Below are 26,421 nucleotides of genomic sequence, written 5' to 3'. Positions count from 1 at the left end.
GCCAATAAAAAAAGTTTGGTCGATTCACTGTACGTACTGCTCTTCACCTGCACGTCTTTATGGCCTAGGCATGCCTTGCCTTGCTTATGCGAGTTATCTTCATTCTCATTCACTGTCACTCCAAATTGCACGACAATATAGAATTAATCACAAGTTACATGTTATCTGAAAACATCAAACTTTTATAGTGGGTCTGAAGTGTGATTTTAGTGAGTACCAAGAACTCCCGCGTTGCTAGCTTGCTGTGGAAAATCGCCTGGTCAAACAAGGCCAGCTTCAACTTTCAGGTCAAATCAGTCGTTTTCTACCAAAAATTCTTGAATGGACCGTTACACAACGATCCTACTAAATTTACTTGCCATGGTTATTTAAAACACATAAAAATCCACCTTTTTGTGAAATTTGTAAACTTTCCGGTCCATATTGAGGAAATTATGAGCGAAAAACCGGGTCGAAATTTCAGGGGCCTCAAGTATGCGTCCCGAATTCATCGGAAAATCGGTATTCCTAAATGTAATGCCAAAATTTATTTTGTTGGCACGAAAGAAGAGATGCCAGTTGAGGTTTAGGCATTTAAAGTATCTAAAATGGTGGACTCTAGTGAAAGTTACCGCGAGTTGAAAATACCCAAAAATAAGGCCTGTGAGCAGCCATTCAAAGTGTAATGGTCGCTATCTGGAGGATAGATTGTATGCAAACGAGGGTATTGTGGACTGGCTGATTATGTAGAAGGGGTGCAGAATTTGGATTTGAAGTTTACAACCCTGTTTTGAACAAACACTTGTCATTTGGGTGCACAATGCGTAGAATTATGACTATAGCACATATTACATTGCTTGTTTGACGTCAATAGTGTCTTTTGAAAAGTGGCAGTTTACTTAAAGTCTCGTGGACTGATTTCCAATATGGCGTCGGTCACAATGCTCATTAACATATTAATTTTTTTTGTTAAATTACAAAAAAAAATCATAAAAAATAGAAAAGAAGATGTGCTGACTTGAAATTAACAAATCTGAGTAAGCTACCCTCTGCGCATCAACACACCAGATATCAAAGCAATCTGACAAGTAGTATTTGAGGAGATGATGAAAATATCATTTTTTTTTAAAAAATCATAAAAAATTGAAAATGGCACAGACCAACTTGGCATGAACAAATCTGAATAGCCTCCCCCCCCCCCCCCCCAGGGAACATGCACACCAAATATCGAAGTATTCTGATTGTCACTTTCGGAGAAGATGATGAAAATATAAAAAGTTGACGGACACCAATGATTCACCTCTATACCCACCTATACCTAAAGCTACGCTTTCAGCTTTCGCTGACAGCAGAGCTAAAAAGCTGATTCTTGTTTTGTAATGGCTTTCGATGTTTTGTGCAGACAACAGGGTGCCAGTGTAACATTGTTTATGATGAAAGTTTATAAATGTTAGTTTTTACTCGAAATCCTAAAAAAATGGTTTTAGACTTTGCTATCTTTTTGTTTTGTTTTATTTTGTTTTGTTTTTAAACGGAAATGATATCTCGAAATATGTTTGTATTTTGTTATGGATGGGTGAAAAAATGATCTCGATATAATTTGTTAGATTTCAGAAAATGAACGACAACATTCAATTCGGTCAGGCAGTTGTCTTTACTTTTGAAAATGATCTTGAGGATTTTGCTTTCAGAAAATGACATTATCTCGAATATTTGTTGCTTCTGATCATAGATGAAATGAAATGAAATACAACTTGTTATAAGTGCAATAAGATGAGAAACAAGTGACAAGTGGTCCCCACATACTGTTGATTTCCTGTGCAATGAAATAACTGATGCATCAAACTTTCCTACAATAGACAAGTTTATCGATTGATGAATAACATGACAATCACCCTCTTTTAGTCCCTGTGATTTTCTCCCCTTTAGTTGTGACAGCACAGCGTGGTGTGGCATGGCGTGGTATGGCATGGCGTGGCGTGGCGTGGCTGAGAGTATGATAATGTAACTAGCATACTTACATACATCAAGTAGACAATTGTAATTTTCATTTTCCTGGAATTCGTGGCAACGGCATACGTAACACTGTTTCCCAGTTGGTTAAAATATCTATATTTATATGTCATAGTTTTGGTCGGTAGTCCTTGAAGTTTGGGAGACACTCACAAAATTTTCAAAATGTTCGCCTTTGTTCAAACCACCGAATTTCAATACAAATTCTGACAGTTTCTGGTAATAGTGTTATGCTCAGAAACATCGAAAAGACTCAAGAGTAAAATTTAAACTGAAAAATACCCCCCCCCCCCCCCCCCCCCATACAATTGTCGACAATTGTGCATGTTCAATTGTTGGCAATAATCATGACCAGAAGTAACACTGGATCGATATTTGCGCCGTGATACTACGACACATCATCTGACTATAGGACTATGAGCTAGCTCAGAACTGGCCACAGTAAACAGTTCTCATCACGCAGCTCAGTAACATCCATTTACAATATAGTGTAATGATTGGATCTAATTTTTTTTTGACAAATACAAGGCATGATATCTTGCAATATTTTTAGTTAAACTTTGAACGGTAATTTATTGAACGTGGAAGAAAAACATTTTAATAGTTTGCCTGTCAACAACAATAAATTATACCTCTGTTCATGCATCCAAATGTGTATTATTCATTGACAGGATTTTGGTCACTACAAGTTCAACACTATGTAATGTAAGTTACGTCTACATAAAGTAACATCATGTATTCCAGTATCTGGTCTTAGCGTGGCATAAACTACGGTGATTATCTTTAAATCTGGCTTTCAAGCATAGTCATGAAGTCTCCCAGTGGTGGCAGTCCCAGACAAAGCTTGCTTGTTAGAAATATCACGGAAAAGAGGGTTTTTTCCCATCAGCCATCTAGTTCCGTACACAGTCCCTCTATGCTACGGGGACTGTGGTCCGTGGAATCATAAAAAGGAGTACTTTTTCAGATCACCCTCCGAGAATAGGTGTAGGACGCCCTTTTACTACTATCTCACTTAGAAGAAACTTCCTGATGAAGGCCCAGGGATGAGTAAAGGGGTAGGGGTAGGATGCCCTTTTACTACTATCTCTCTTAGAAGAAACTTCCTGATGAAGGCCCAGGGATGAGTACTAAAGGGGTAGGGGTAGGATGCCCTTTTACTACTATCTCTCTTAGAAGAAACTTCCTGATGAAGGCCCAGGGATGAGTACTAAAGGGGTAGGGGTAGGATGCCCTTTTACTACTATCTCTCTTAGAAGAAACTTCCTGATGAAGGCCCAGGGATGAGTAAAGGGGTAGGGGTAGGATGCCCTTTTACTACTATCTCTCTTAGAAGAAACTTCCTGATGAAGGCCCAGGGATGAGTAAAGCCTCTCGGATTTTGGAAATAATGGGGTGTTTTTTGATTAGTCGCAACATATAAATACTACAACATATCTGTGATAATGTAAGATTATTACTGAATTTTGATAATTGAACCAGAAGATCAAAGTCAAGGTCAAAGGTCAATGTCTCAAAAATATAGCAATATGGGGTAGACACTTGAATGTAGCCTCTATGTATTTACATTTTTGAGTTGTGTGGTACATCATGATTTTTCACTACAATATGGCTGACTTTAAACAAAAAGTTATGAGCACTAAAAATAATGCACGTCTATCTTTCTCTGGTTCTGTATTATCTATAGACATGATCTAAAAGCAATAAGCCATAAACATAATTGCAACAAAGTTTCTGCAATATGTAAGTAATAGCTTAATTTTGATCATACAAGAAAGCTTACATGTGATTTCATGGGGTTAGACACTTGAATAGTCTCTATGTATTGAAGCTTTTCAGTTCTGCAATAACATAGTGATATTTTTCTAAAAATATGGCTGCCATTCAGTAAAAGTGATATGAGCAAAAATAATCCTTGTGTATATTAATATTTTCTTCAATATTACAGGATTTAAAGAAGCTGACAATATGTAGGCAGGAATTGGCTTGATTTTGATAATTGACCCTGAAGGTCAACATAAAGGTCAAAGGTCTCAAAAGATAGCTTGCATTAATGATATGTCCCCGCTATGATTGGATTTTAAGGAACTGGCAGGTTATGTTGTAATTTTCAAACCTGGTTAATGTTGTTTGGCCTCATATGGTTGTTTTTGATATCACTACTCTGTTCAAGCATGTCTGAGTTATGGCTTTGGACATGAAAACTGCGCCAACAAATGGCTGCCAGGCAGCCATATCGGATTGTATCACGACAACAATGAATATGCACATGTATGTCATAGAACACTGTTCTAATAACAACTTTGAATGAGATCTGTTCAAGCATGTCTGAGGTATGGCTTTGGACAGGGAAAATTCGCAAACAAAATGGCTGCCAGGCAGCCATATCGGATTGCATCACGACGAAAATGGATATGCACATGTATGTCATAGAACACTGTTCTAATAACAACTTTGAATGAGATCTGTTCAAGCATGTCTGAGGTATGGCTTTGGACAGGGAAAATTCGCAAACAAAATGGCTGCCAGGCAGCCATATCGGATTGCATCACGACGAAAATGGATATGCACATGTATGTCACAGAACACTGTGCTAATACCAACTTTGAATGAGATCTGTTCAAGCATGTCTGAGTAATGGCTTTGGACATGGAAAATTCGCAAACAAAATGGCTGCAAGCCAGCCATATTGGATTGTATCATGAGAACAATGAATATGCACATGTATGTCATAGAACACTGTCCTTATAACAACTTTGAATGAGATCTGTTCAAGCATGTCTGAGGTATGGCTTTGGACAGGGAAAATTCGCAAACAAAATGTCTGCTCGGCAGCCATATTGGATCATATCATGAAACAAATTGACGTGCATATGTACATGTATGCCATAGTATGTTGCCCCTGTACCAAGTTTGAAAAAAAAAATCAGTCCAGGCATCTCCAAGAAATGGCTCCAGACAGACAGATGGATGGACGGACGGACGGAACCCAATCCATAAGTCCCTGTCCTGGACTTCGTCTGGCAGGGACTAACTACAAATATGGCCACCATTCATTAAAAATGATATGAGTGCCTAAAATAATGTTTGTGTTTAGTTCTCTTCTTCAATATTACTTCAATATGCAAATATTTGCATATATCAAAAACAAATTGATGTGTATACATCCCAAATAATATGTCATCTTTGTTTAACTAATAAAAGTTATGGTTTGTGGGTTATGGTTCAACCCTTAACCCTTGTGACGCCGCGACGTTGATATCCACGACATAGCACTTCCGTACTCCACGCCATGTTGTTGATATCAACGACAACAGGGTAATTTGCATATGCTGTCAATAAAGTGATATTGTAATGGGTTTATCACTGTCCCGCCCTTATACCCATAATAAGTAATGATGTACACGATGTTATCTTATTAAATATTAAATTATTCAGGCGGGAAACAGTCACGTGTTCGATTTTTCTCACTTTGCAAATAGCGCCTACTTAGCAATACCTAATATGGCAGCCGCTATAGATATGTATGTTGACCTTCGACATTATGGTGATATATTGAACGAAGTAAACCCAGAAGACATAGTTTTTCGCTTGACAATTTCTAGACAGTGGTAGCGATGATGATGAAGAATTTTACATTTTTGAGGGAGTAAATTTTGTCCTACTAGAACGTATCGAAAACCCTCTCGATGACTTCGACTTTTGGACTGACGTCGTCAATGGCGGGTTCCGCAATTGCGTGATCCTGCCAATGACAAACTACAGATGCCAATGCTGTGTGATTACTCCTACGTGTTGGTTTACATGAACTGATCAAGACGTTACGGCAGGATCATGTGGCAGGATCTACATCGTTGTCTTTCTTCAGATTTTTGTTAACAAACGAAGTGTTAGATATAATTGTTCGTGAGACGTATCGTTATGCTGCTAGACTCACATGTATGCAGTATTTGTATATGCAAATTTGTTTGTATTTACTGTAAACATCGACGGACTGTACTTGTTGATTTTATGATAAATATTTTACCCAACACCCACACTAGCTGTCTATTAATTTTTACAGCTAATTTCCAATTGTAATCCTTGTATTTATAAATAAACCTAAATTTCACATGCTTTTTTGACCAAAAATGTGTTTTATACCAATTTACCCCAATTTCTTGGTGAAGTTACTGACCATACATTCATGTAAATTAAAATTCAATATTTCATAATTATTGATATACTTGTAGATGAGACCATATCCCACCTCTTTTGGTGTAAAATGATCACTATCAAAACATTGTGTACAACTGTGTGCAACCTAAAAGGTGCTTGGCCTAGGGGGTCATTTGCATGGAAAGTCTATGGCATCTAAGGGTTAATAGTACATGGACAATTTAGTTCTTTGATATATCACCCTCTAGTGGTGTCATCAAGAAAACATAGATCATGTGAGATGGCACTTTATGAGCAAGGTTTACAGTGAATATAACACACAATGAAAGTCACTGGTACAATAAAGCAATCATAAGGCTTTTAATTAGTATCACACGATTTTCCATATGACAACATTACAATGTGGAAGAAAACATGGTCAATGCTAAACTAGTCCATATTTGGCTGAAAACTAAGCTTGATTAAAAACCGAGACAGTGTGTATATTCTACCACTTTATGATGAGAGACATAAAAAAATCAGCTAAGAAATATTTGAAATTCTCAACTATACAAAATTAAAGACATGGTATACCACAGTCTAAGATAATATTAAACACTGTGACTATATGCTATTCCTATGATAAAATGCATACTGACCTTCTCCTGCAAACTTCTGTTGTCATATATTATTTTCTGCTTCTCCTCCACCCAGCCAGAGTCTTTGCCTTGCTTATCAACAATGCTCTTTAAATCTTCAATTTTGGCTTGACTGTCAAGAAGGTCCAGTTCCAGTTGTTGTCTGAGCTGTAAATAAATATTTTAAATAAGCGACCTACTGGTCAGAATAGCTTTGATGTTTCTTTTTCTTTCTTTTGTTTTTGTAACATTATGCAGTTTTTTTTTAGCAAAGTAATAATTAAAAGTGGTTAGTGGTTTCACATGATGACTCACACATAATAGAACACATTTCAAAGTTGGTAAAATATTGTACCTTTACATTATAGTCACCATTTAAAAGAAAATTCTATTTTCACCCCTAAAACTTTGTATATTAATGACATAGTTAATTGTCTTGTAGAAACTTATATCTACTCATCACAAGACACCTACTTATATCTACTCATCACAAGACACCTACGTGACAAACTTATATCTACTCATCACAAGACACCTACGTGACAAACTTATATCTACTCATCACAAGACACCTACGTGACAAACTTATATCTACTCATCACAAGACACCTACGTGACAAACTTATATCTACTCATCACAAGACACCTACGTGACAAACTTATATCTACTCATCACAAGACACCTACGTGACACCTACTTATATCTACTCATCACAAGACACCTACGTGACAAACTTATATCTGCTCATCACAAGACACCTATGTGACAAACTTATATCTACTCATCACAAGACACCTACGTGACAAACTTATATCTGCTCATCACAAGACACCTATGTGACAAACTTATATCTACTCATCACAAGACACCTACGTGACAAACTTATATCTACTCATCACAAGACACCTACGTGAGAAACTTATATCTACTCATCACAAGACACCTACGTGACAAAACTTATATCTACTCATCACAAGACACCTACGTGACACCTACTTATATCTGCTTATCACAAGACACCTACGTGACAAATGTCAATTGTCTAGGAGAATCTTATATCTGCTCATCACAAGACACCTACGTGACAAACTTATATCTGCTCATCACAAGACACCTACGTGACACCTACTTATATCTGCTTATCACAAGACACCTACGTGACAAACTTATATCTACTCATCACAAGACACCTACGTGACACCTACTTATATCTGCTCATCACAAGACACCTACGTGACAAACTTATATCTGCTCATCACAAGACACCTACGTGACAAACTTATATCTGCTCATCACAAGACACCTACGTGACAAACTTATATCTGCTCATCACAAGACACCTACGTGACAAATGTCAACTCAATTGGCTCAGTAGGAGAAACTTATATCTGCTCATCACAAGACACCTACGTGAGAAACTTATATCTACTCATCACAAGACACCACGTGAGAAACTTATATCTACTCATCACAAGACACCTACGTGACAAAACTTATATCTACTCATCACAAGACACCTACGTGACACCTACTTATATCTGCTTATCACAAGACACCTACGTGACAAATGTCAATTGTCTAGGAGAATCTTATATCTGCTCATCACAAGACACCTACGTGACAAACTTATATCTGCTCATCACAAGACACCTACGTGACACCTACTTATATCTGCTTATCACAAGACACCTACGTGACAAACTTATATCTACTCATCACAAGACACCTACGTGACACCTACTTATATCTGCTCATCACAAGACACCTACGTGACAAACTTATATCTGCTCATCACAAGACACCTACGTGACAAACTTATATCTGCTCATCACAAGACACCTACGTGACAAACTTATATCTGCTCATCACAAGACACCTACGTGACAAATGTCAACTCAATTGGCTCAGTAGGAGAAACTTATATCTGCTCATCACAAGACACCTACGTGAGAAACTTATATCTGCTCATCACAAGACACCTACGTGACAAATGCCAACTCAATTGGCTCAGTAGTTTTGGAGATGATTTTTGAAACATTTTAACAAAAATACCGTCAATGGCGTTATATGACAACTGTACAGTTTTTAAAAATGTTTACTCACATGCTGATCCATGCTAGGTATAGGTGTTCATTTGCTGAATGACTATCCACTTGCTTATCCAACCCTGTTGTTATCTTTGCAATATATGTGATCATTTGGCTGTTGCTATGGGGGTAGTCTTGTTGCTAGGCACATTTACATACATTTTTTAAATGTTTATTGATTTGTCTATTAATCCTGTTATCTTTGTGAAATACACCGCCATTTGGTTATTGCTAAGGGCATGGTCATGGTTGCTAGGGATATTTGCATACATGTTTTGAAGTTTTACTCACATGCCTACAAGATGATGTTAATTGTTATTTACTCAATTGATCTAAAACATAGACAAGAACGTGTACCGATTTGAAATTAACCTGCTCTGCACATATACATGCCAGATAACAAAGTAATCTGGCAAGTAGTATTTGAAAAGATGAGAAAGATGAAAATATCATTTTTGACAAAAAATTTGTCAAAACAGAAAATGGCATAGATCAACTTGGCATGAACAAATCTGAATAGTCTTCCCCCAAGGAACATGCACACCAAAGTATTCTGACTGTGGTTTCAGAGAAGATGATGAAAATAAAATAAGTTGACAGCATAGCTAACAAAAATAGTGTTTTTACCTTATTTTCTCGTTGAACGTCTAATGAACCTCCAATCATAGCCTGTAGTTGTGCATAGGCTTTCTTCAATTGTAAATGTTCTTTAGATAGCTGCTGATAGTTGCTTTCTAGTTCTGCTTTGTCAAACTCATCCCATTCCCCAGAAAGGGTGTTATCTGACATTTGGGAAAAGGATGATGCAATGGATGCAGAATCCAGTCCGATTTCATCATCTAGGCCTTTAGGGGACTCCAGTATCGCCGACTGACGTTGTCTTGCTTTTTGCCGCCTGTACTGTATTAAATCTAACCTTCGATCTTTCTCCTGAAAAAATCAAATTATTGAATGTTAGATATTTGACACAGCTTGATAGCATTCTATGGTTTATAGGTTTTCTTCTTTGTATGACTTATGGTTCGTGAGTGCCTGTATAAATAGTTGATTTTCATGCCAAATATGGCTGCCATTCAGTAAAAATAGTGCCAATGGCACTGTACATATTTTAAAGTAAAAATAACACTGATGGTGTTGTAGCACAACTGTAGTTTTTACAAATGTTTACCCACATGCTGATCCATGCTAGGTATAGGTGTTCATTTGTTGAATGACTATCCAGTTGCCTATCCAATCATGCTGGTATTGTTGCAATATATGTGATTATTTGGCTGTTGTTATGGGTGTTGTCTTGTTGCTAGGCATGTACATACATTCTTTGAATGTTCATTCATTTGTCTATGAATCCCAGATGTTATCTTTGCAAAATACATGATCATTTGGCTGTTGCTATTGGTGTGGTCACGGTTGCTTGGGCAAATTGTGTCAAAATGTTTTAAAGAAAATCTGCAGAATATCAGTTCTAGAAACATCTCACCAAGTTTTAGTCTCATTGACCAAGTACTTTTTGAGATTAAGTTTTGACCAAAATTCACATTTTTTACACCTAATTTGCATATTATTGATGAGATTGTTATATTCATAATATTTCTTCATCTATACAACCCCAGGTGATATCAGCCCAATCTGTTGAGTAGTTTTTGAATTAAAAATTTTTGACCATAAAGACACATTTTAGCCCGAATTTGCATATTACTGACGGAATCATCAGGTCATTAACAAATCTTAACTTACACACCGCTAAGAATGTTCCCATCAAATTTCATGTGAACACAGGTCGTGATTGTGTTTTGACAGAAGATGGCAAAACTGCTATATGTCACTGTGTGGATGGTAATGAACCCAATCAAAAGAAGATGAAATAAGCCATCGTAGATGACATACTCCCCCCTGCTGTTTGGGAACTGTTGACCCTGTTTGGATTGTAACACTTCTTGTCTGTGATGGGTGTAATCATAAATTGACATACATATGTACCTAATAGTATACTACCCTTATACCAAGATTGACTGAAATTGATCTGCTCAGACATGTCTGCCAAATGGCTCCAGACATGAAAAAATCATAACAGAATGGCTGCCTAGCAGTCCTCAGTGTTTGACAAAAGTTGACATACATATATACATCAGAGTACATTGTCTTTAAATAAAGTTTTAATGGAAATTGTTCATGCATGTCTGTGTAATGGTCCCTAACACGGAAAAATCATATTAAACAAAATGTTCAAAGCTGTTATGCAGACATGCCTGAATAGATCTCATTCAAAGTTGGTATAAGGAAGATGTCAAATGTTTGCTAATGGCTTTGGACATGAAAAAATCATAACAAAATGGCCATCTGGTGGCCATATTGGATCGTACCATAAAATAAACTGACATGCATATGTATGCTATAGTGTGTTGTCTTTGTACCAAGTGTGAAAGATATCGGTCCTGTCATTTCTGAGAAATGGCTCTGGACGCACAGCCAGCCGGATCCAACAAAACTTTCTGCTAGAACGAATTAATGGTCTACTTTCACTAAGATTTGTACTGTGACGACACACGGCACGTGTGAACTATAAACAAAGGGAAACATTCTAAAGGGAAACGTAGCATTCGATACTGATGTAGCTTCAACATGGCCCTCACCCATCCACGAACAGTGGACTTGCCCACAGTGTTGTTAGTATCATATTGTATTGTGTTGTTTTCTTGGGAAGCCCTTCTCCATACACACCCGATCAGTGTATAAGTTGTAACTTTGATGGGTACAAAAATATTAATCATTTTTGCTTTGACTAGAATTCAATAATTAGGAATTAAAATGTAGCATTTTGTTCATTTCATTGATATTTTATTGAGTCGGTCAACAACATGAGACTGCATGTGTTTACATGTAAATGATCTTTGATTTCCGTGGGTTTCAAGTTCACTCATTGGAGTTCAGGTGCCGATATTGGAAGTTGTCCATTACATTTGATGATAACTGAAATTAAAGCTGCATCTTTGGAGAAACATTGAAATTTGCATAAGATGACCTATACATAAAACTTGGCTGTATTGGTGACACAAAAAAAGGTGCATTTCTTTTATCAAAAATTAACACACGGTCAAGTTTTCTATCACATGTATCCAATGGGGAACCCAGGTAATGTAACATGTTGTATAATATACTGGTTAAAAATGAAAAAAAAAAATGAATGGTCAGTCTGATTGATGAATAATAAATCTATGGATTTTCACCATGCACAAGAGTGTTTTGCCATTCATTTACTACAAGGATTTTGAACCCGATAGACATTAGTTGTGATAATATATAACGAACTCGTCCACGTCAATAATTTCTAAATTCTAGTGATGTCGCCTAGACTACGGGCTTGTTCTCCATCAATTACTTGTACATACTTGTGGGGACAATTTCCTCGGTTTTATCTCATCTGACATAGCACTGATGGTATTATAATGCCAAAATCTACAAAGGCTCACTAACTAAACACATACAGTCCATGGATAATACTACACACTGCTATTTGTCTCCTGTAAATGACATGATATCCAACGTATCACAATCGACAGTAATTAATTTGAATGAATCACCGAAAAAACAAAACAAACAATGTGTACACATGACTGAAGTATAAGGACAGATAAATACAATTTCCTATTGAAAATACCTTTTGCAAAGATAGTAAAATGTTTGCTAACTTGAATAAATTCAGTCAGTTGAGTTTGCTCACCTGGTGTCTTGCTGTCGCACTCAGGTCACAGCTACAGTAAATGTGGGACAGAAATCCAGTGACTAATGAAATGCGAACATTGTAAAATTTATGCTAAAATGTAGCCAATTTGTTGTGCAATAACAAATCAGGGCTCAATTTTAGCGATAGTCTCGTGTCAATTGACTACCAGTTTTTCCAAAATGACTACCAAGTCTGAAAACTGGTAGTCACCCTTGACTACCACGAAAATCCTGTGGATGCCAACCCAACGTATACATGGAAAGGCTTGCTGACAAGCTAACGATGAAGCATCAGCACTAAAGCTACATGTGTTTAGATATTACTTACTTTAGATATTGCTTACTTTGTAGTAAATAACAGTGGTTTGGTAAAATAAACAAAATACATGTAGCTTATATGTGATGTTACAAACACCATAGTGTCTACTCAAACGCAACACTCTATTGATTTCATGACTATTTCATTATCTTTTCCATGTCACACAGTTGCGATCAAAATGATACAAAATTTAGGAAAATATATGGAATAAAATCATTCTCCCACCACTAATCGCAAATGTAATAGTATTTTACAACTAGTCATTCAATATTCAGGGTTCGTACACTTAAAGCAAAACAAAATTCCAGGACTTTCCAGGGGTTTTTCGTCAGTTTTCCAGGGGTATTCATATCGATTTTGGCCATTTTCCAGGGGCGTTGACACTAAAGTATATTTTTTGATTGAATGACATATAATTGGCTGATGTGGACGAGAAAAATTAACAACAGTTCCCACAATATGTCACAAAACATTTTAAAGACAATCGACACTATGCAAAATGTTGGTTTCAAAACCACGTTTGCACGCTAAGATTAACGGAGAAACCTCTGTCCTACCCCCTACGTAGCCGTTTCGTCAAGCTGGTGCATTGATCGTGTAAGATTGAGTCTCAGCATTCGTCAGTCTAATTCAGACATATCCAGAAAAATAAATTAAAAACTAAAGTTTGTCCTCGTTATTGTATGGTTTGATGTTACTAGATTTATAAGTCACCTAAAACCTTTTTTTTCGTCAAAACTTTGAATAAAAACGCCATTTACGTAACGAAATTTCGAGCTATGAATAACTGAATACATTCATCGCTTGCGTCTCGATGTTTATGTACGGATGGCACGAGTTGCGGAACATCGCGATTTCTCAACTCAACTCGACTATTGACAAATGTTACTGTACCGACAACATAAAACAGTAGTTTATTCTTTTAGAACATGTAACACAAATACCCTTTTATCGACGACATAAAAGTCACAACCGTACTTCCACAACCCGGAAATTCAACTGCACTTCCCTAGGCCCTAGCCCTGGTAATGTAGTATTGCCATGCCTGAGCTTGTTATGTCGACTCGTGCGCCAAACTTGTAACAATTTCTAATCGAGGTTGATGATACTTTGATACTCGCTACAATGTTACGATAATCTTGTTAACAGACCTACTGTTACCCTCGGCCGGGACTGTTACAATATCATGTCCCTGAAATGACGACTGGGAGATGTATCGACACAGGCATTTGTTTCCCGAGTTATGTCTCAGAATATTTATATCAGAATACAATAAAATGTCGATAATATCGTTAATATTGACGTACATACCCAACTATATACGAAAGGGGTAAAATTACACTTGTTTCTGTGATCGTGCAGGTGTGAACCTGCAAAAGTCTTCTACATAACTCCGGAAACAAATGCCTGTGTGTATGCAGTAGCAATATACGCAAGATCGAAACAAACACTGCGGCGCCCATTCAACTAATCATAGACACGGTCTGTGGGGCAAAGTGTCTCGTGGAACGATCGCTTGACTGTCTGGGTTCAATCGGTGTGAATTTTGATTCACCACCGTGGCGAAAGACTTTGAAAATATTTTCGCCATTTCTCATTTACGAGAGTCAGAATCATATGAATGAGTGGCTCGAGCACAGACATGACGATCGTCAATATTAAGCGATCGATTGATCATGATCATTTTCCAGGGTTTTCCAGGGATAGGGCGCATTTTCCAGGGCTTTCCAGGGAGGGTTTAAAATTCCAGGGTTTTCCAGGGTTTTCCAGGACCGTGCGAACCCTGAATATTGTATGATACCTCAATTTACTGGAAGGATGAGTATTTTGAATCACATCCTTCGTTTATTGAAGCCCTTAGCGGAGGAGTCAATGGGGCGATGAGTCAAGGGTGAATGATGGCTGAAATGATGTCAGTGCCACTTCAGGTAGTGAAATCTTAGACCCAATCAGAATGACTTCCTATGTTTACAGATAGTAACAGATAAGATTTGGCAGGACGTGCCATGGCGCATGCCATTTCTCTCTAGGGTTGGGTCGTAGCATATTATTTTTAAATAGACACATTTTTATAGCTAATTTGCATATCACTGATGGGATAATCATGTCATGTACAATTCTTAATCTAAACACCTTTAAAAATGTTCCCACCAAATTTCAGACCGATCTGCTCAGTAGTTTTTGAGTTTAAGTTTTTTTCCCCAAAATCACACACCAGTGGTAAGATCATTTTGATTTGAACAATTTCCCAACTAGACACCCAAGGTAACACACCCATCAAATATCATGGCAATTGGCCCAGTGGTTTTTGAATTAAAGTTGTTTACACACACACACACACACACACACACACACAAACAGTCACAGACACTTTGCCATGCCTTTAGCACTACTGACCCTAAGTTAGTCAGTTGTGCTAAAAATGTAAGCAAATATGCCTAGCAACAAGACCATGCCCATAGCAACAACCAAATACAGTTGTGCTATAACGCCATTGGCATTATTTTTAAAAGTGCTTGCCCAAGGAGTAAAATCACTTCTGCAGGGCTAGTAGAAGGCCATTATTTTGAGCCCTGTATAGAGACTCTGTTCTAGTGTCTACCCCCATAATATCAGGAGCAAGCTTTTTTTCAAAAGGTTTAGCTTTACCTTTCACCTTTCACCTTGACTTTCAGAGTCAGTTGTCAAACCAAACCATACCATATCGAAATGTAAAATTAAACTACAAATATGGCCATCATTCAGCCATGTAATGATATATGATTCAGTTGTAAAACAAAGTGGCATGCATATCTCTCACATAATATGTTACCTATGTGTCAAGTTTGGTTGAGATGTTGATGCATGTCAGAGATATGAGGGTGAACACACGCACAGGTGCATGGACGGATGGATGGACAGAAGCCAAAGTAGACTAAACACAAAAGTGAGGTGCATATGTCCCCTATAGTACAAATGTATATAATCACCTTTGTGTCAGGTTTGAAAGAAATTGGACATTGCAGTCAGAGAGTCAGATGGTGGATGTGTTGGGACAGATGAACACAAATAACTCATTGTGATGTGCTCCGTTTTTTTGGGTGGTTGATGATGGGGGTCTAAAAATGTCACAACAGCCACTACCAATGTCAACTTTGGCATACAATGTTACATAATTAATCTTGATGGTATGATGACTAACAGGAAAATAATTAGTTTATATTACACAAATTTGGAAACAAACATGAATATGCAAATATGATCAGTTTTGTTGGGACTACTGGTACTTACTACAATTTGCTGTTTGAGTTCAGTGATGGTCTTGAAGTGATCATTAAGTTGTTTTTTGAGCTGTTCTGATTCACTGTTATCAAATGAAGAGTTGTTACTTAGTCTACCATAAGTTTCTGGAGTTGGTGATTTCCGGGTACTGTGAGAATCCTGTCGTCTTATTGGAATTTTAGTTCCTCTCTGAAAAGAAGGATGCAAAATGTATTTCAAATAAGCAAAATGTGTTCAACATGAGCATAGTACAATGAATTGGAAAGCTTTGAGTGAAAACCCCTAGCTAACAATATCACAGAGTAAACCAGATTTACAATGTACACTGAATGCCTCCTGTAAAGGCAAAAACCATAATGTTTGGGGCTTACACACATTGTTGGAAACCAAAATTCTGAGCTAAAGGTAGTATACATGATGTACCACTTAATTGGAAAATTAATTGAATGAAACTACATGAACTTTGGAGCTTGTATAGCTGACATATTGCCTAAATATCAAAATTTGTTTAATTATGCAAATTGACCATTACGATTAAAAGCTACATCAACAAGCTTTAAAGGATATAACAATACATACTTCTTTACCATCAATGCATATACTAAATTGCGTGGAAATTTAAAGGTTGTATTCTAAAGATATAATCTAATTATCAAAAAGGTTTTGTTTATGCAAATTACACATCACAATGAAAAACTACATAAAATAATACATCAAACGCATGTGATTTATTATGGATATATGTACCAAGTTAAATCAAAGTTTGCATTCTTGAGATATAGCCCAATTACTGAAAAATCATTACTTATGCAAATTACCTACATTCAAACTAAAAATACCGCCAATGGTGTTGTAGCACAACTGTACAGTTTTAAAAAAATGTTTATCCATATGCCAGTCAATGCTAACAATAGGTGTTCATTTGCTGAATGACTATGCAGTTGCCTATCCAACCATGTTGCTATCTTTGCGATATACGTGATCATTTGGCTGTAGCTATGGGCGTGGTCTTGTTGATTCCCGTTATCTTCGCAATATATGTGATCATTTGGCTGTTGCATTTTTTGATAGTTTATTCAACTGTCTATTAATCCTTGTTGCTATCTTTGTGAAATACACAACCGTTTGGCTGTTGCTATGGGTGTGGTCATGGTTGCTAGGGATATTTGCATACATTTTTGTTTACATGTGTAACGAGATGAAAGTTAGATGCACTAATACTTTCATTTTGGCCACTGGTGGCGCTGTGGAACTGGAAGTCGAGGCTGAACTCTGAACTGGGCGTGTACATGTAGCGTGTAGTGAGTGGCAGACAGCGGACAACCTTCGACCATGGCGGTATGTTCAAAAGTGGTGAACTAGATACAAATAGAAGACTGACTGACCGAGGAGTTGTCTAGTGAGGTACAACTTACCAGAGGGATGTTGGTAATGGCTCATTGATACAGTGATAGCTAAACTGTCGTCTACGTACGGGCTAGTGGTGTTGCTGTTGAGTTCTACTGTAACTTGGCAAAGTAGCTCACATGGTCGAGAGGTCAAGATGGCTGCCAACGTGGCATACTACTATGCTATGGTGGAATAACCCGAATGTGGAGGTACGTCTGTATTGGTGAAGTCATTAGTGGTGTCTGTATCATGAACTGTCCACTGTCCCGTGACTGAGAAGATTGTGTGCTGTGTATCCAGTACTATTAGAAGAGTTCAGTCTCGCTCAACTGTTGTGTGTTATTTGTGTTGGAGGCCAGAAAGTGGGCGGAACTTGTCTAACTGTTGAACCTGACAACGTCCGGAGGTATACTGTTTTGGTGAAGTCATTTAATTATTGGTGTCCATGTCGTGAACTTACCAGTAACTATTGTTGGAGTTGAAATAGCTGTGTATCCAGTATTATATGAAGCTCAGCCCAGTACAGCTCCACTGTTACGCGTGTGCAAGTCATATGAAAGGCCAGAGCATGAATGTCAGAACTATTGTCTAACCGTTGAACCTGACAACTTCCGGACATTTAGCGGCAGTAACGGACTAGCAATTGTGCAGTACAAGTGACGTGAAATGGTATGAACGAAGACACTACGAAACTGGTATCCTTGTTGTTTTAGGGTATTTTGTTAGAACCATGTCTCATGTTTACATACCTGTATTGTGTTTCCGTTATTCCGGATGTATATAAGTAGTTGATGTACTATTCTTTCCAAAGTTATTCTATGAATTATTAGTACGTAATTATTAAGAGTTTATTTATTTAGTAGTTTGTATTTTGATTTCTTTGGGGAACAGCTGATTCTGATTGGAGCTATAGTAATTAAGAGTATATTTTGTTCCTAAATTCTTTGAGATTATTGAATAAGTTTACATGTAGTTAACTTGATTCTCAATTAATTAAGGTAATTTTCTAAGCGAGTTAACTTCTTATTATTGGGTGCTTATTTAGTTTTTCTAACATTTAAATCCAGTTGTGTACATTGTGAAATTAATTGACGAATCAATCACTTCAGACTAATTGAATTGATTGGCAAACTTCATAGTGGAATATTGATGAACTAAACTCTGAATTCATTGTATAGTATCTCATCTATTTAATCTTGGGAAATCAATTGTCTACTGGTATATTAATTACAGATCGCTGATTGATTGAATTGCAATACTGTGTGTTTGATACTGATCAACTCTATTGTTATTTAAGTTTAAGACAGATCATGATTAATTTATTCAAGTAACAGTTCATTATAATATTACTGCCATATTGTAATTAACTTATTCCAGTCTACTTGTATATTACAGATCATTGATTGATTGAATTGCAATACTGTGTGTTTGATACTGATCAACTCTATTGTTACTTAAGTTTAAGACATATCGTGATTAATTTATTCAAGTAACAGTTCATTATAATATTACTGCCATATTGTAATTAATTTATTCCAGTCTACTTGTATATTACAGATCACTGATTGATTGAATTGCAATACTGTGTGTTTGATACTGCTTAACTCTATTGTTAATTAAGTTTAAGATATATAGAGATTACATTATTTAAGTATTAATTCATTGTAATATTGTCGCCGCATTGCAGTTAATTCATTCAACAATTAATTTATTTATTGTACTATTGCAATTAATTTATTCAACCTGTAAGATTATATTGCATAGATTGTATATTGGATAGTTAATTTATTTCATTATTAATTATCCCACTTGTAATATATTCACTGTCGATATTGATGTATATATTAAGTATATTTATTTTGATTGTAATAATAATATATACAAGTGTGGAAACTCCAAAATATTTGCGTGGCGAGTGTTTCATTCTTACTGTATTCCCCAGACAGAGAACTTGTATCCAAAGTGACACCAACAATAGTACCTCAGGCCCGGAGAAATTACTTTATGCAATCCAAGTACTCGTGTTTGTTGAGATTGGACGAGGAATTGGTTACACATGTTTACTCATTTGCGTACCCGATGATGTTGTCATTTGACCAAAATATACTGCCATTTGCAGCGATCTGGAAGTCACAACATACCAATGTGAAAATGGGCCAAAAATAAATGGGCCATTTTGAATTTCAATGGGTCATTTACGAATTTAATGGGCCCTACAATTGTGAATATTTACCCCCCAAAATTTAAAAAGACACAAAATTATTTTAATTATTAATTTACTTACTCCATCAAACTCTATCATGCTAAACTAAATTTTGCCAGTTTACTGTGTGTATTTTTATTGTAGATGCTAAAATGTGAATTTACATTGTAATGTTCCTTCCTACATTAGATCAACCACTGATTCATCACATCTTTGAATCCTTTTTCTCCCAAGAGGGTATTTGTTTGTACACAAGAACACCTTACATAGAAAGAGGATGAAGCTGCCAAAAGATTTCTTTGAGCAATACCACTAACCAATCTCTGCACTGTATACACTTCTGTTTTTTATTTGAAAATGTATTTGTTTGTTTTTTCTATTCCTGAATCCTGGTAAGAATCCAGTTATTCTGCAACTCTTTATCATATGAATGAATGACATAATATTACAATGGGATACATAAATTTTGTTTCACAGTTAAATTTGATAAGGGATGAGCAAATCTATTTCTAAGCGTATTAATAACCATGTAGATGTACCGACAAGAGTATCCTAAGCTCAGTACAAGAGTCTTTCAAATATAAAATAAACTTTGATTGTCATGAGAAATCAGGGATCAACACTGGAGTAAAAAACTCACTATCCCACAGGACTAGTAAACTAGTTAATGTAGTAGTCCTGCAAAATAAATTGGTGGTCCTGTCTTCTAATGTTGTTAATGCTGCCACTACTTTTAAGGGGTGGGGTGGGGGTGGGGCTGAGTGTTTAATGGAAATTGATTTCATACAAAAACTACATGAATACTAATAGTGAAGTCAACAAGCGACCTATCGGTCAGAATAGCTCCGCTGTTTTTTTTATAATTAATGTAATAAAGTGGTTAGTGTTTTCATATGATGTCTCACTATAAAACACATTTTACACAGAAAGTTGGTAACGTGTTGTACTTTTATACCATAGTCAACAATTTATAATCAAAAATCTACAAAAATTGCACAAATTCTCAAGTCATTGAGAATGACATAGTCCCCGCTATAATTGGGTTTTAAGGAATTATCACTACTCTGATCACGCAACAACATTTGTGAACCTAAAACAAACAGACTTAGATATGTTGTGGGTGCTTGTTGGACATGAAATATGCCTCCAACAATAAAGGATTGGTTGGGTATGGGGGATCATATCACAATGAAAATGGAGTCTGAGTTATGGCTTTGAACATGGAAAATTCACAAACAAAATGGCTGCCAGGCAGCCATATTGGATCGTATCACAACAACAATGAATATGCACATGTATGTCATAGAACACTGTCCTAATACCAACTTTGAATGAGATCTGTTCAAGCATGTCTGAGTTATGGCTTTGGACATGGAAAATTCGCAAACAAAATGGCTGCCAGGCAGCCATATTGGATCGTATCACAATGAAAATGAATATGCACATGTATGTCATAGAACACTGTCCTAATACCAATTCGCAAACAAAATGGCTGCCAGGCAGCCATATTGGATCGTATCACAATGAAAATGAATATGCACATGTATGTCATAGAACACTGTCCTAATACCAACTTTGAATGAGATCTGTTCAAGCATGTCTGAGTTATGGCTTTGGACATGAAAATTCACAAACAAAATGGCTGCCAGGCGGCCATATTGGATCGTATCACAACAACAATGAATATGCACATATATGCCATAGAACACTGTCCTAACACCAACTTTGAATGAGATCTGTTCAAGCATGTCTGAGTTATGGCTTTAGACAGGGAAAATTTGCAAACAAAATGGCTGCCAGGCGGCCATATTGGATCGTATCAAGAAACAAATTGACGTGCATATGTATGCCATTGTATGTTGCCCCTGTACCTAGTTTGAAAAAAATCGGTCCAGGCATCTCCAAGAAACGGCTGCGGACGGACGGACGGACGGACGGACGGAACCCAATCCATAAGTCCCCGTCCCGGACTTCGTCCGGCGGGGACTAAAAAGCAACTACATAAGGTTGAAATATTTTTGAAATATAGTTTGATAGGATCTTGACAGTAAGAGGTAGGGGGGAGATCTTGAGACTGGGATGTGTATACCTCATGGGGGGGGGGGGGTCCTAGGGGGTCTCCCCCTAGAAGCCCTGGAGGTTTTTTCCCTGAAAAGTCAATTTTGAGACTATTCAGACCCTTTCAGACAATAATTTCCAAGCCTTACAAGACAACACCAACATGTAAAAAACAACTACATAGGGTTGAAATACTTTTGAAATATACTTTGATAGCATCTTGACAGTAAGAGGGGAAGAGCATGAGACTGGGATATGTCCACCTCATGCGGGGGGTCTGAGGGGTCTCCCTCCAGAAGCCCTGAAGGATTTGTACTCTTATAGCCAATATTTACGCTATTTAGACCCTTCAAGCAATAACTTAATCCATGTTTTACAAGACAGCAAGTATCAGAAACTATTCTTTATAACTTACACTAAGGGTTGAAATATGTTCTTAAAAAGTTAAATGGCATCATTATATACATGTAGTAAAGGTCAGCACATCTAATGGTAGTATCATTGGTAGGGGAGATTTGGAGATTAAGGCAATTTTAGACTATCTTGGCAAACATTTCACATCTTGAAAAGACAATATCATATCAAATTAGAATAGGGTGAAAATATTTAAGAAAAGTTTAATACCATTATGACAGTAAAAAGGTTGTTGGTGCATCTGATTGTTGGTTGAATGCATGAGTGACCTCTGGGGGTGAGGAAGTCCTTGGGGTTTTCCCCCTGGCAGATATGGAGTTTTTTGCTTGAGATACTAAGGCAATGTTTAGGTTATTCATAACCTTTGAGGTAATATTTCCAAGCTTCGAAAAGGTAACCTAAATGTACGTTTTAAACGAGTTTCCTATATCACATAAAATAGACATGTAACATTAGTATTGGGGCATTAATATATGTGTAATAAAGTCACCGGTATGTTAGAGAACTTTAGGTGGTCATACCTAGTGTATAATAGAAACTGGAATCTGATGAGATGTGGTGTTTTGTAGTGTCAATAACATGACGAGTAGAACAATTTAGATTAACTTCATTTATAAACTATCTATGAAAATTGCCATTACGAAACCTTCAAGTCACAAGTTCACTTTTGCCCCAAACTGCAATATAAGTGAAGCATTGATTGTGAAACAGCCAAGCATTTACATGACATGTTCTGTAACTAGTGTGGTAGCTAGGTAATACATGTATATGTATATGTATAGTTATGTTTGAACTAATAAGTAATATTAAAGAATTCATGTAAGAAACAGGGACAAGAACAAATATTGACATGTACCACATTTCAGACAAGGCTATATGCCATTGTAGAAAGGATTTTTTTCTTCCATCACAATTTAAAATACAATGACCCCCCCCCCCCCATCCACAATTTTCAAAACAGCATGACCCCCCCTACTGCCAAATTCAAAAACAGGGTGACCCCCCCTACCAATCCACCACCCCCCCCCCCCCCCAGGCCGAAGAAACTGACCGGTCCCTAAGCACTGACATGACCAGAGTCAGAGAGAACCTTTTCGGATTTAAAAATACATGTAAAACGGGGAAAGATACGAAAAACACAACGCAAAGTCTGAAGCCAAATTAAAGTTGTAATTATTCTAATTATTTTTACTTGCCAAATATTTGCATTTTGGAAATGGCAAGACACGTTCATGTCGTTTCACTTTACATGTAAACTGTCGGCCAATAATTTAATAATAAAGTGTGGTCGTTACTCGATTTGTCTTCATTCTGGTTCACTGTCACTCCAAATTGCACGACAATATAGAATTAATCACAAGTTACATGTTATCTGAAAAAAACACACTTTTATAGTGGGTCTGAAGTGTGATTTTAGTGAGTACCAAGAACGTCCTGTGTTGTTACTTGCTGTGGAAAATTGCCCGGGAAATAAGAGGATTTAAATTAAGATGGCCGCGCCGGCGCGGCATCCTCTGAAATTCGCTTTTGCATTACCACATCGGCAATTTTGACGCTGTAATTTTGCCACCAATATTGATCGTACAAAAACAAAACTCCATAAATGAACCACAAAGTACATTCCCTTTCAAAATGTGGTAATTTTAGAAAGAGTATTATCGTTTTTATTGACGACTAACTCTGTCAAAAATCGTTCCATACACTTCAGTACAGGCATGCACGACTTGTACTTCTCACTTGATCATGAGGTGCATGTACTGGAATGAACCATTCTGTAGGAGGGGTGGAGAATTGGATTTGAAGTTTACAACCCTTTTTCGAACAAATATTTGTCATTTGGGCACACAATGCGTAGAATTAAGACTATAGCACATATTACATTGCTTCTTTGACGTCAATAGTGTCTTTTGAAAAGTTGCAGTTTACCTAAAGTCTCGCGGACTGATTTCCAATATGGCGTCGGTCATAATGCTCATTAACATATTCTTTTTTTTTTTTAATTACCAAAAAAAAATCATAAAAAATAGAAAAGAAGACGTGCTGACTTGAAATTAACAAATCTAAGTAAGCTACCCCCTGCGCATCAACACACCAGATATCAAAGCAATCTGGCAAGAAGTTTTCAAGGAGATGATGAAAATGACATTTTATGAAAAAAAATCATAAAAAATTGAAAATGGCACAGATCAACTTGGCATGAACAAATCTGAATAGCCTCCCCCCAGGGAACATGCACACCAAATATCGAAGAATTCTGACTGTCACTTTCGGAGAAGATAATGATAATATAAAAGTTTGACGGACATCTATGATTCACTCTACTCTCTATACTCTATACAACCTATACCTAAAGCTACGCTTTCAGCTTTCGCTGACAGCGGAGCTAAAAAAGTTGATGGACACTTATGATTCACTCTACTCTATACCTCTTATACTCTACTCTATACCTAAAGCTACTCTTTCAGCTTTCGCTGACAGCAGAGCTAAAAACTTCAACCAGCCACAATGCACTCTAAGACACCAAGAAAGCAAATTTCAATGGGCCATTTTTCAGTTGAATGGCGCAGGGACGCATTAACTTCACTATCACTGCATTTGGTTGTTGCTAAGGGCATGGTCATGGTTGCTGGGGCCAATTGTGTCAAAATATTTTGTAGAAAATCTGTAGAATAACACTTCTAGAAACATCTCACCAAGTTTCAGTCTTATTGACCAAGTACTTTTTGAGATATAAATTTTTCACCAAAATTCACCTAATTTGCATATTGCTGATGAGATTATTATATGCTTAATACTTCTTTATCTATACATCCACAGATGCATCTCTTTTAATTTCAGCCCAATCTGCTCAGTAGTTTTGAAATTATAGGTTTTTGACCAAAAAGACACATTTTTAACCCTAATTTGCATATCACTAAGGGAATCATGTCAGGAACAAATCTTACTTCACTCACCCCTGAGAATGTTCCCACCAAATTTCATGCCAATCTGCCAGTAGTTTTGGAGTTTAAATTTTTTGACCAAAAATCATGTTTTGACCCAAAACCCACATCTCTGATACAATCATTTTCATTTGTCCAATTTCCCAACAAGACACCAGAAGTAACATGACCACCAAATATCAAAGCAATCGGTCCAGCAGTTTTTGACCTTAATTATTTACACACACACACACACACCCATCCACAGACCGAAACAGACAGACAGACTGACAGAAAGACAGACACTTTGCCATGCCTATAGCACTACTGAACCTTATCAGTTGTGCTAAAAACTATACCAACGTTTTTGAAGGATATGTGTGCTTTGACATGTTTGGTGAATGTGCCAAATTATCTGGAATTTGAAGTGTGCATAGCTAAGATCACTGAAAATCATTAATTATGCAAATTACTCATCAAAAGTACATGTTATGTCAACAAATTTCATGCACACATTGTCATGGTTGACATGTGTACCAAATTATATGAACTTTTCAGCTTGCATTGTAAAAGATATAGCTTAATTACTGAAAATCATGAATTATGCCAATTACTCATTAAAAACTAACAACTATACCAATAGGCTTTATAAACGGTAGCCATGTCAGGCACTTTTTAAAAGCGTCTGTTGCTTATCACCTGTAGTAGTTGACACTTGAATGACTAAAATTTTTTCTGCCATAACTTCCAAAAAATTAAGTTTTCCCCAACTTTGTGATTTAACAAGAAAATGACATTTCTATACAAAGTTATCTGATTTTCACATAGAAAAAGTGTTTGTCAACTGAAATAAGGAGGTACTGTAATAAGTATCTATCATAAATAAGGAGGTACTGTAGTAAGTATCTATCATAAATATGAATACAGGTACATCGAAATCAGGAGTTTTCCTAAAATCAGTAATTGTTGAAAACTGTTAATTAACTGGCCATTAATTAATTTCAATAAATTTCCATTAATTACGTATGCATATTTCTTGTAAAGCACATTCTATAAATGCTATCATCATGAAATTTCAGATTTTTATGTTTCAAAGGGTGCAGAATCTGATGGTGTCATAGAAATATGGGCACAGATTCTCCGAATATGAGTTTCTGAAATTATGCATATCAGTTGGGCTAATTATGCAAATGTTTGCAAAAATTATGAAGAAAAAGTACACTTCATTAAATTTTATTTCATACCAAACTGTACCAACTGCAACATACATAGGTCCCCATT

At 36.6% G+C, this 26,421-nt stretch overlaps 1 protein-coding gene across 7 annotated transcripts in view; it reads right to left on the bottom strand.

Moving 5' to 3' along the window:
• The window catches only part of LOC144446976 (uncharacterized), a 334,721-nt gene that overhangs the window by 202,341 nt on the left and 105,959 nt on the right, over positions 1 to 26,421 (bottom strand). For all 7 annotated transcript variants that reach the window (XM_078136846.1, XM_078136848.1, XM_078136850.1 and 4 more), the window contains 3 exons: positions 16,165 to 16,344; positions 9,483 to 9,785; positions 6,789 to 6,935 (listed from right to left, as the gene is read on the bottom strand). In XM_078136846.1, the coding sequence (XP_077992972.1) occupies positions 6,789 to 6,935; positions 9,483 to 9,785; positions 16,165 to 16,344 (630 nt within the window). The remainder of the gene's footprint in view (positions 1 to 6,788; positions 6,936 to 9,482; positions 9,786 to 16,164; positions 16,345 to 26,421) is intronic.

This window comes from Glandiceps talaboti, chromosome 15 (assembly GCF_964340395.1).
Source record: "Glandiceps talaboti chromosome 15, keGlaTala1.1, whole genome shotgun sequence".
Taxonomy (NCBI): Eukaryota; Metazoa; Hemichordata; class Enteropneusta; family Spengelidae; genus Glandiceps; species Glandiceps talaboti.
Note: the sequence above shows the minus strand (reverse complement) of the source record. Positions and strands in the feature narration are given on the sequence as shown.